This window comes from Leucoraja erinacea, chromosome 25, assembly GCF_028641065.1.
Source record: "Leucoraja erinacea ecotype New England chromosome 25, Leri_hhj_1, whole genome shotgun sequence".
NCBI lineage: Eukaryota > Metazoa > Chordata > Chondrichthyes > Rajiformes > Rajidae > Leucoraja > Leucoraja erinaceus.
The window spans coordinates 3455917-3468868 of record NC_073401.1 but is presented as its reverse complement, the minus strand read 5'-3'; the positions used below and the strand labels follow the sequence as shown (position 1 = coordinate 3468868).

Sequence of the window (12952 nt, the reverse complement as noted above, 5' to 3'; positions counted from 1 at the left end):
GACAATATTTAGTTTAGTTTATTGTCACATGTACCGAGGTACAGTGAAAAGCTTGTCGCGTGCTAACCAGTCAACTGAAAGACTATACATGATTACAATCCAGCTGACCAGTGTACAGATGCACGATAAAGGAAATAATGTTTAGTGCAAGATAAAGTCCAGTAAAGTCTGATTAAAGATAGTCTGAGAATCCCCACTGAGGTAGATAGTAGTTCAAGATAATGCCCACGAGTCGCCAGGTTTTAGCACCATTTTCAAAGTCCAAGTTGCTTTAAATGCAGCTGGTCATAATGACCACATCAGAGGGTCGGCTTGGCCAAGCAAAGTTGTGGGCGTCCTCCACCACTGCTCTGTGCCGATGCAGGCCACGTTCGGTCGAGCCCCAGGCTGCTGAAGGGCCACCAGCCATTGCCTCGGTCTGGATCCTCATATTGGCCAACAAACCATCGGCCCTCTCCTCACTTGGCAATAGTTCAGCCTTTGTACCCTGCGGCACCTCCAACAAGAGAATGTCTAACTACACACCCTATATGTTCAATAACATGACTATTGTCAAGTCCCTATTCAATGTTCTGAGAGTCAGCATGGCCAAAATACTCAACTAGATAAATACGACATTGTAATGACTGGCTCATTTTCTAACATTTGTAGGGAGGACATGACATGTGGTGGAATACTCTCCACTTGCCTGGACCCATACAACTCCAACAATTCTCAAGTGCTCAGAACTATCCAGGATGTAGCAGCCTGCTTCACTGGCACACCGTCAATCAGCTCAAGCATTAATTCCTTCGGCCACCAACAGCATGATTTGCCATGCAGTTACCCATTCATTACTCTAACAGCATCTTGCAAAATTCTACCATCAAGGATGACAAGGTAAACACATACCATCAAAACCTTGAAATAAATCGGCATTTATTAGTGCTGGCTTTAATCCAGAATATACAATACTAGAACGTAGCTGTTTAACCTGCGCAATGATGGGAATCACACTTTATTCACAAGTTATAGGTGTAGAATTAGGCCATTCGGCCCATCCAGTGTACCATTCAACCCATTCAATCATGGCTGATCTCTGCCTCCTAATCCCATTTTCCTGTCTTCTCCCATTAACCCTTGACAACTGTTCGAATCAAGAATTTGTCTATCTCTGCCTTAAAAATATCCACTGACTTGGTCTCCACAGCCCTCTGTGGCATGAGTTCCACAGATTAACTACCCTTTGACTAAAGTTCCTCCTCACCTTTCTAAAAGTGCACCCTTTATATCAAGGTTACTTATTTTGATTATTATCGATCAATCATGCCATTCCCAGGACATTGTTGTAAGATTTCTTCTGGGCCCGACCAGTTTCAACAGCTTCATCAATGACATCCCTTCCATCATAAAGAAATGATCACTGACACACAAAGCTCAATTCCATTAGCAATTCCTCAACAATTGAAGTCCACACGTGTTTAGCACGACCTGACCAACACACAAAAACTAGTTAGTATGTTTAATTTGTAGTTTAAAGGTGCAACAGGGAAACAGGCCCTTCAACCCACAGCAACCATTGATCACCCGATCACACTAGTTGTTTGTTTTCCCACTTTCTCATCCACTCTCTGTACATTAAGGGGGATTTACAGAGCTACCCAACCTGCAAACTCACATGTCTTTGGCATATGGAAAGAAAGCGAAGAACCCAGAAGAAACGGTCACAAGGAGAACTCCACACAGAGAGCACCCGAGGTCAAGATCTGATGAGAAGTTGGGTCACTGATGCTGAGGCAGCAACACCACCAGCTGCGCTGCTCGTACACGCCACTGTGTGGCAAGTACCAATCGTGACCAAATAGGGCCAAACAATAAATACGTTCTGATCAAATATCCTTAATATTCAATGCTATTGGTCCTCAATCTGGAGTTGGCATTGATGAAAACTTTAAAATACTGTGGCTCCGTGATCCACAAAATGCACCACAGTTGTCTAGACTGTGGCACAAGCATATACTAATCCAGCAACGTATTACCACCAAGGACAATGGCAGATGATGCATGGAAAAACCAACGCTGACACGTTTCTTTCCAAATCCAAAAAATTATGAGGGTCATCGATAGGCAGAGTATGGAAAGCTTTTCCCATTAGTGGAGTCATCTGCAACCAGAAGACATAAGTTTAAGGGATAGGAGATTTAGGGGGGGGGGGGGGAGGAGTGAACATTTTCCACCCAGAGGGTTGTTAAAATCTGGTGTACATTTTGGGGGTGTGCAGGCTGTTACTCACTGTGTATAAGCAGTATTTAGATAGTATGGCCTAGGAGGCAGAGTGCATGCTGGAAAATTGCATTAATATGTCATGGCTGGTAAGGGCACATGTTTTATTGCATGACTGCGTCACATCTGGTTCTGCCTTGGAATTACAACTGTTTCTTCATTGTCACCGGGTCTATATCCTACATCCTTACCCATTAGCATTGTGCAAACACCTTCAACGCAAGGACAGTCGCAGTTCATGAAGATGTCACGCCATAATCTTTTGAGGGCAATTAGGGATAAACAATAAATGCTGATCTTACCCATGAAGCTAAAAACATTCAAATAAATTTGCACCACAGGTTAGCAAGGCCATAAAAACAAATCAAACCAAACACGGGTTTAAAACTAGAAATTAATTGAATAGTCATGAAATATTATTAAAGTTCTATCAAAATTTTGTTGAAACACTTTTAAGGAACAGTTCTAGTCACCATATCGTATAAATAACAGAGGTAATAGTGTGGGAGCAGAATATACAACTGCGATAACAAAAGGGCAAGGCTATATACTGTCAACTGGGCCTCTTCAGACGGCATTGAAGTGATTAAAGTGATGAATGACTTTAATAGAGGGATCGCAGAGGTGGGGAAAAGCATAATTGGGGAAGGAGCATCAATGAGAGTTCCAATAGGGAATTCAGAAGGGATTTATTTCCCCAAAGAGTGGTGTGAATGTGGAACCTGCTTCTGCTTCCACAGGGAATGGATAAATGGGAAGGGCAATAGTATTGATGGATTCAGGGGTGGGCTGGAGTGAAATCAGGGAGAGGGAAATAAAGAAGTTTACTAAAAGGACCATCCAATGACATATAAAAGCTGCAGTCAAGTGATTGACACGATTGGCTTATTTTAATACTAACATTTACTTTAAGGTTGTTCATGATTGATAAATGCTGGTCGTTTGTTTTCTTGGAAAGAAATAATTAGTTTAATGATAATCATTTGAAACCTGGCAAATTCTTCAATTCATCTTTTAATGTCAGAAATCCTTCAGTCATGGATTTCTGGTCTATTGAACCAATTAGATTGACGATTGTAGCATTTAAGTGATATACTACAATTTAATAATTGCGTGTAACCTAAACTTCATATCTGATTAAATGTATGTACCGGTTAAATGGGTGTTTTTATTGTAATAACTAATGTTTGTAATTCGTGGAAGAAGCAATATATGTCAGTTGGTTTAAAGAGTATGATGGTGTTCAAGTTTATGAAATGTTATGTCAATAGGATGAAAGAGCAACAAGCCTGGCATTGCACAAGTTCAAGGCAGTCCAAAAGGCTTCAAATTTCATTTTAATTTCGTACACTCAAAATTAAGTTCAACTTGCAAGTTTTGAAACATTCTCAGCATCCAATAGAAACTAGATTGAGACTGGTCAGACCAATTAAAGCCACAGAAATTACACATTTATTTCAGGAAAGGCCATTAAAATGTTTTCCAATTTTAGCCACGATGCACAAAATAGGAAAGGTGACCCTGAATGAATCATAGGTATCAAGGTCTTAACTAGTTGTGGATTCATATATTCATACAACAATCATTTAACCCCACTGGCACCAGAGAACAAGAGCAACGTCAACATGGGTGCTTGGTATTTCAATAATACAAAAATGGAAGCTTCTGTCTCCTTAATCTAGGTTGGGCCAAATTATGTGAAGGGGCACAACAACCTTCAAGAAACAACACTGCAAAACTATCCCAAATCTTAGCAACATTGATGCGCTTAATTATAATTCAAACATTTTGATGATAGTCATAACTAGGCCACAAAGGATTCCCATTCAACACTTCCACAATAATTGAAGCTGAAAAGAAAAATGATGGCAGATTTTAGTGCACCTGGCTAAAAAAACACAAGAGATTGTGGTGAGCACTTTTATTTACAAATATGATTAAAAGCTTTTGCCTTGACAGTCATGCTATTTTACCTGAAACAAATTGGGGAGGCATGCAATAGTAAAGCATCTTACTCGTTTGTTTGTAAGAAAATACACAGCTTGTAGTATGAGTAAGCAACATCTATGATTTGGTATTTATGATTTAGATGGAAAATTCCATTAGAAGATCCCACTGAAAACCAGATTTACCTCCATACTTTGAACAAAAAAATATTAAAAAATTAATTTGAGGAACATTAAAATACTTTATGAAAATAAGTAAAAGCTCTCTTGATTTCCATCTATACAATATGTGTGATAGTGCCTTGGCCCTATTGTGCTACTCGGGCCCCAGGATTCACATACAGTATGCACATCCTCTGCCACAGCAGAAAACGATTTATTTATTTATATATATATTTATAACACTGGGTCAGGATACCCTTGCCAGCATGTTTTAAAACTCTTATATATTTCCCAGAAGCACTTTGTATGATCAACATGTACATCAAATTTTTTGTATCAAATTATTCAATCTTAATAAAATTTCCTGATGAATAAATACCAAAAGAAAGCTAGCAGCGAGTAAGATAAGGCTGCAGATAATAACATTTGTCTTTCTGCACAGATTTACAAATTATTTGTAATGCATGATAAGCAATGTACATCCTGCTTTCCAATTTCACAAAAAGTATGATTGCACATATATCAATACTGTGTCATTTTAAAAGGTGACCAACAAATGGTCAGTGTTCTTGTTAACATTAACAATGGGGCCCTGATTATAAGGAAATTTAAGGACTGTACAGGCACTAGTCCAGAGGTGATGTCTGCCCTCACTAAGTGAGCCCACAATTAAGATATCTGGGCGAGATTATGGCATAGTTTTTCATCTATAGTCTTCCTTCGGATAGTCCAGCGTAACCAGATTCCCAAAACCAAGTCTGAGGGTTTCCACATCAAAGTTTTCAATTTCTCTTTCTCGTCGTTCCAATAAATTTCGTATTCTCTCGGTCCTGTCTTTCTGAAGTGCAGCAAGTTCCTCTTCAATCTTGAAATAAAACAAAACAGATAATTATTACAAACACTGATACTCTACATTTATCTTGATACGCGAAATACAGCAGTGAATTTCGGACTCCAAATTAATGTTTCTTTCCAGCTTGCCCTTGTATAGTTCCAACACATCAACCATGCGGTTGCTATCCACCAGTTTGGTGAATATTAACGGTTTTCAAACAGCTTTGTAAATCATAGCACTTGAAATCTATGTTGAGGAAGGAACTGCAGATGCTAGCTGAAACCAACGATAGACACCTTGAGTAACTCAGCGAGTTAGACTGTGTCTTTTCCTTGTGGAGAAACGGAATAGGTTAGGTTTCGGCTCGCGACTGAGATCTTCTTCAGACAGGGAAGCGTGAGATATACAGTGCCCTCCATAATGTTTGGGACAAAGACCCATCATTTATTTATTTGCCTCAGTACTCCATAATTTGAGATTTGTAATAGTGCACATTGTCAGATTTTATTAAAGGGTATTTTAATACATTTTGGTTTCACCATGTAGAAATTACAGCTGTGTTTAAACATAGTCCCCCCATTTCAGGACAGACTGAACTGAACTCTTGCCGGTGTGAGTACTTGTGATTGTCTGAAGAAGGGTCTCGACCCGTAAAGTCACCCATTCCTTCTCTCCAGAGTCGCTGCCTGTCCCGCTGAGTTACACCGGCTTTTTGTGTCTCTTCAATTTAAATAAAATTAAATAAAAAGTTAAATAAAAAACAGAGTGCTGGAGGAACTCAGCGGGCTAGGCGGCATCTGTGGAGAGAAAGGATTAGGAGTTGTTTCGGGCCAGGGTTCTTCTTCAATAGGAAGGAACTGCAGATGCAGTTGTCTTTGCAAAACGGCAAATGATTCCGGGAGAAAAAAAAGAGAAAGAATGAGAAAGAACAAGAGATAGAGGTTCCAGCCTCTTAACCCTAAGCACTGTGGTGGATCAACGCTAACAAAAATAGTCATCCAGATCTTGAAATTTAAAATATTAATAGACTTAATCTGCTATAATTTTTAGAGGTGCAGTATGACTTTTTATATCCTTGCATTTTTTAAGCAGCAAGATCTTAAGTCAATTTCACCGGTTATTACATTTCCATTGGCGAGTGAAATGTTAATGAAACATGTTCGGGCCAATCTCAGTTGTTTCCACCTCAGCTGGTACAGCGGTGACCCGTTATTATGATTATCTATGGCCGTTTTAAAAAAAAAAAACGTATTTAACATCGAAAAATCGTATTTCAGTATTCTTATCGCATTCCCGTACGAAATACGGAAAATCCGTACTACTTGGCAGCTCTGCATTAGCCAAACCTCGGCTTACCAAAATCAACTGTTTGGTACATCATCAAGAAGAAAGAGAGCACTGGTGAGCTTACTAATCGCAAAGGGACTGGCAGACAAAGGAAGACCTCCACAGCTGATGACAAGAATTCTCTCTATAATAAAGAAACCCCCCCCAAACACCTGCCCGACAGATCAGAAACACTCTTCAGGAGTCAGGTGTGGATTTGTCAATGACCACTGTCCGCAGAAGACTTCATGAACAGAAATACAGAGGCTACACTGCAAGATACAAACCACTGGCTAGCCACAAAAATAGGAAGGCCAGGTTAGTTTCCCAAGAAGTACTTAAAAGAGCAACCACAGTTCTGGAAAAAATGTCTTGTGGACAGTTGAGAGGAAGATTAACATATCAGAGTGGTGGCAAGAGAAAGTATGGAAGAGAGAAGGAACTGCCTAAGATCCAAAGCATACCACCTCATCTGTGAGACACGATCGCGGGGCTGCTGAAGGTACTGGCTCACTTATCTTCATTGATGACACAACTGCTGATGGTAGTAGCATAATGAATTCTGAAGTGTATAGAGGCATCCTATCTGCTCAAGTTCAAACAAATGCCTCAAAACTCATTGGCCGGCAGTTCATTCTACAGCAAGACAATGATCCCAAACATACTGCTAAAGCAACAAAGGAGTTTTTCCAAAGCTAAAAAATGGTCAATTATTGAGTGGCCAAGTCAATCGCCCAATCTGAACCCAATTGAGCATGCCTTTTATATGCTGAGGTGAAAACTGAAGGGGACTAGCCCCCAAAACAAGCATAAGCTAAAGATGGCTGCAATACAGTTTTGGCAGAGCATCACCAGAGAAGACACCCAGCAACTGGTGATGTCCATGAATCGCAGACTTCAAGCAGCCATTGAATGCAAAGGATATGCAACAAAATACTAAACATGACTACTTTCATTTACATGACATTTCTGTGTCCCAAACATTATGGTGCCCTGAAATGGGGGGACTATGTATAAACACTCTTGTAATTTCTACATGATGAAACTAAAATGTATAAAAATGGCCTTAATTAAATTCTGACAATGTGCACTTTAACCACACGTGATTTTTTTTCTGTTACAAATCTCCAATTGTGGAGTACAGAGGCAAATAAATAAATGAGTCTTTGTCCCAAACATTATGGAGGACACTGTGGGTGGTGATGTGGAGAGATATAGAACATATGAATGAAAGATATTCAAAAAAGTAACGATGATAAAGGAAACAGGTCATTGTTAGCTGTGGCCTACATGAAAACGGGTAGAGACAATGAGATTCAACAAGACGTCTTTGAAGTTGGTACGACTCGGGTGGGGGAAAAATCTTTGGCAAGCTTCAGCCCGCTGAGAATCTAATTGATCTTGCTTAATGCTACATATTAAGTTGTTTATCATTTTAATTTTATAAAGATAAATTATTCTACCCGATTATAAAGTTGGTAATGCACACACTATTACAGATGCAAAGCATGCTTATTTTGAACATACCTTTTGTTCAAGACGTGCTCGGCGCAATGACACCAGTTGCTCCAGTTTCTGAAGCTCTCGCTCATGCTGTGCTTCAGTCTGCATCTTAATTTTGCTCTGGTAGGCATTGAGAAGTTCCATTTCCTGCTGAAGCTGATGTTTCAGGGCTTGGCACTCTGCTTCCTGAGCCTCATCCAGTCGCAGCTATTTAACCAAAAAAATGAATCAGTACCATCGTACTCCTCCATAAATTGAAATCAAAGCAAATGCGACCAAATCGTACATTAAATCTCTAGGCGTAGGGGCCTAATCTAGAAGTTGCTTAATGCAAGGCAGTAGTGGTAAAATAAATTAATGTTTACTAATATATTTGGAATTATTGCTAAGAATACTAAAATAATAATGCAGCATTGGGACAGACTATGTAGCTATGACAAATCAGGATGCAGCATTTAACCTAGAGTCCATTTTGGTTGCAAGAGCCATCTCATTTCTTTGCTTCTACCTGTATTCCCAAGTATTTTTCCTTTCATGAACTCATACAATTCCTTCCAAATGCCTCACCTGAATCTGCCTCCACTTTTTTCCTGATAGTACATTCTCAATTATAATTCCTTGCGACACAAAATATTATTTCCTAAACTTTTTTTTCCCACTGAATCATCTTCATTTTATAACAGACAGCCAACCATGTCATCTCTGGGTGCCCGCACTACCACCCACCAAATGGAGATCAGGGCCTGGCAGACATTGACGCATAGACAACAACCTGGCTGCTCAACACCCAGCTTGAGGTCTAACCATTCCTTTGGTTTATGTTCCATTCGCAAGAAGAAGTTGATCTTCATTCTGTACGCTCCAGTTCTTAACCCATCCTCCGAAGGAACATTTTTCACTGCTGACTGTATCATTTCATGATTTTAAATTCTTCTATTAGATCTGGTCTCAACTCTCCCATCTTTATAGTTTATTCATGTAGCAAAAGCCCTTCATTAGTGCAAACATTCAATAATGTTTTCCAGTGCCTTCAAAGGCATTCACTTCTTTCCTAAAATGTGGCACCTTGAACAAGACAAAATATTCCAAATCTGTCAAAATCAATACTGACTCGTAGTTCATGCTGACTTCCTTACTGATATTCTGTGGCACCATTTATGAAGTCCAGCATCACATTTGCTTATAACTACTTTCTCAACCTGCCCTGCAACAATCTATACGTACATCATCTCAGATTTTTTCCTATAACTCTGAGAATTATCCCTTGTGGTCTATGTTTACCTTTTTTCATTCTTTCCTTCAAATAGTAACACTTTGCGTTTTACTATTTTTAATTTCATCTACTCTGTGAGCACACAGCCTGTCTTCATTTCCTTGAAGTCTTTCACAATCCTTATGGTCAATAGCACTTCTGTGCTTTATGTCATGAACTAATTTGTAAATTGTATCCTGTACATCCAAATTATTAATGCGTGTAAAGAAAAATACCTAACATCTGAGAAACACCACGGCACACTGCCCTCCAGTATGTAAAACAACCATTTGCTAACCATTTCCTGACAGAACCATTCTTCTACCCATGCTGCTCTATTCTCTTCATTCTACGGGCTTCAATGCTGATCGATCTGCATTATGTGGAACTTTATCAAATGCCTTTTAGAAGCTGACATATGCATACTCTCCTCACCAGTTCCTTTCACCAATCAGAACATTGTATTTTAAGTTTGACAGACAGGATTTGCCTATTACAATTTCTATACTTTCCAATCTATACTTTCTTAAATGACTGCTAATTCTTTTCCAGATTACCATTTCTAAAATTTACCGCACTGGTATTAAACGGACTGGTTCATATTTGCTGGCATTCTACATGCAACCTCCATGGACAAGTGAGTAACTTTTGGTTAAATGTTACTGATTCTCTCGAATGGTGATTTGGCTACTTTAAGTAACTTCCATCAACACTCACCATTAAATAAACTCTCAAGTGGAGGAGGGGGGTGGGGAGGTGAAGAAGAGGCCGAGTGGACAAAGCGACAGGATGGGGAGGAGGAGACGGTGGAGGCGGAGCAAACAAAGCGATGGGCCGACAGGAAGAAGTGGCAGCTGGTGAGAGGGGAGGGATCCCCACGGTGATCGAGCATGCCTGGTCAGTGGCCCGAAGAAAGCGCTGTCCACATGGGCTACAACATGAGCCTCAACAGCAGCCGTGTGCAGTGGGTGAAGGGTTCGCTGATGCACCCTGTGAGCTGGGGTAGCGTTGGAAGCTGGAGCTGTAAGCAGCCGGGGAGGCGGCACAAGCCAGGGGTGGCGTCGGCAGGTCCAACTGCTATAACCAAAACCCATTATAAAAGGGGTCTGTTAAAACAAAGGTTCACTGTACTGCTATTCAAACTGCATAGAAAATGAAACACATACCGCCTGTGAGGCCATCATCTCATTGATACTTTGTTCATACTGTTCTGCCAGGATCGCCAGTTTCCGAGTCTGTTCCTCTTTAAGTGCTTTTAGGACCATCTTGTGGTCACTTTTTGGAGTTACCTCCAGCTGGTGGTTCCTCAGTGCTTTGTACTGCTTCGTTTGGACTTTACACGTGTCTTGGAATTGCTTTTTGATCTGTAACTCCATAGCCTGCGCAGAATTATAAGTTAAGGTCACATTAGTCTATACAAGACCATGTTGCCCGGTTTAAGGAACTACTTAAATTACATAGAACAGTGTACTATGTCGTGGGCAGAAAACTATTTATATTAAAAATTGTACTATTTAAAAATCGGTATTGCAAAATATAAAAAATTACTTGAAAACACAAATGGGGCAAACACTTATAAAAACAGAAAATGCCAAAACTATCCAGGTCATTCAGCATCTGTGGAGAATAAGTAAATTAACATGGCAGGTTGGAGATCTGTTGTCTAGTTCTGACCGAGCTGGAAAGATCGGCTAGTTCTGACAAAAGATCATTTGTCTCCACTGATGCTGCCTGACCTGCTGTGTATTACCAATGTTTTTCATTGATTTCGTTTTCTGACAAATGCAATAGTTTATATTCTAGTTTCAGCAGAATTTTACGCCTGTCCTTATTAATTTTCTATTTTCATCTCCTCATGTAGATGTTACCTTTATCCCATCTCAGATGGCAAAAATCATTTTTGACCCATTCAATCTTTCTTGCTCTCTGCAGACACTCACTTGCTTCTCTCCATCCCAGCCGTTCATTGATGCCCACCCACAAACACTCTCATACTGTATATGCCTTCAGATCTTTTTTATTAAACCTGCAGTATTCCACCACATTTTGTTTCCATTCATTGGATTTTTTTCTGTTTATATTAATGACTCCCACTAAATTAACATCTTAAGAAATGTAGAACATGCAGAATATTTATCCGGATTAATTAACTTAAATACGGATGCAAAGACTTTTAAAGGTACATTATGCAGATTGAAAGTATTCAGTTGATTGAGGTATAACTTATAATTTAAGACATTACTGGTTGATCTATTGATAACATCCGTCTTAAAGCATAACAGCACATATTACACAAATATATCTTGGATGCTCCTCTTTCAGAGTGCAATAGTTAGTTATTCAGAATTTCAGTTTAACTTTCCAAATCATTACCAGAAAGGCTGAACGCACAACCATGCTGAGTGAGTATTGCACGTTTAACAAGTTTGCTGTGATTATAAGCATGTGAATGAAAAGTAAAGCAAAAAAATTGTCGGCTACAGCTTCTTTATAATGAGATCAAGATTATTATTGGCATCAACTTGGTTAACCACAATCCCGCTAGGAGTGACAGGGCAACTAAAAAAATGACATAGGAATTTTACGGAACATTTTTGAACAAATTTGATGATTTCTGTACATTACCAAAACCTATAGAACTTTTACCTAACCAAGTCACTGACAAGATATGTAGGAAGGACCTGGTTTACACTGAAGCATGACACAAAATGCTGGTTTTGGGGGAAGGTACTTAATTTGGGCAAAGCAGATTACAACATCATTAGGCAGGAGCTAGGGAGGGCAGGTTGGGAGCAGTTGTTATTGGGTCAATCCACATCTGACGTATGGGAGTCGTTTACAGACCAGCTGATCAAAGTTCAGGATCAGCATGTTCCAGTAAGGGGGAGAGATAAGGAAGGCAAGGAACCGTAGATGACCAAAGAGGTTAAAACTTGAGGACTATAAGGAGAGTAGGAAAGAACTCAAGCGGGCAATTGGAAAGGCCATGAAATGTCTTTGACGAGGCTTTCTGAAGATATGTTAAAAACAAGAGGGTGACCATGGAGAAGGTAGGGCCGCTCAAGGATAATAGAGGAGATCCATGCCTGGAGACAAAGGATGCAGGTGAGGTGCTAAAGAAGTACATTGTATCTTCATTCACAGAGAAGGACTTGGAGGACAGTGAGATCAGTGTGGAAAATACAAATATGGAGAATGCAAATATGCTAGGACAGTTTGAGATCGAGGGGGAGGTGAGGGGGGGAAGGCTTCAAGGAGATGTGCAGGGATTTTTTTTTTTTTTTTTTTTTTTTACACACAGAAAGTGGGGGCCTGGAAGGCATTGCCATCGGTGGTAGTGGAGGCATATACAGTGCATTGAGAAAGTATTCAGGCCCTTTCACTTTTTCCACATTTTGTTACATTACAGCCTTATTCTAAAATTGGTTAGTCATTTTTTTTAAATCATCAATCTACGCACAATACCTCATAATATAAAAACAAAAACAGGTGTTTAGTAATTATTGCAAAATAATTAAAAATAAATAACTGAAATATCACATTTACGTAAGTATTCAGACCCTTTGCTGTGACTCTCAAAATTGAGCTTTGGTGCATCGTGTTTCCATTGATTATCCTTGAGATGTTTCTACAACTTGATAGGAGTCTACAAGTGGTAAATTAAAT

At 39.6% G+C, this 12952-nt stretch overlaps 1 protein-coding gene across 5 annotated transcripts in view; it reads right to left on the bottom strand.

The window, feature by feature from the left end:
• Positions 1–4168: 4168 nt before the first annotated feature.
• Positions 4169–12952, bottom strand: part of taok3a (TAO kinase 3a) — a 129626-nt gene continuing 120842 nt past the window's right edge. For all 5 annotated transcript variants that reach the window (XM_055655580.1, XM_055655585.1, XM_055655582.1 and 2 more), the window contains 3 exons: positions 10453–10665; positions 8059–8241; positions 4169–5235 (listed from right to left, as the gene is read on the bottom strand). In XM_055655580.1, the coding sequence (XP_055511555.1) occupies positions 5074–5235; positions 8059–8241; positions 10453–10665 (558 nt within the window). In that variant the 3' untranslated portion in view covers positions 4169–5073. The remainder of the gene's footprint in view (positions 5236–8058; positions 8242–10452; positions 10666–12952) is intronic.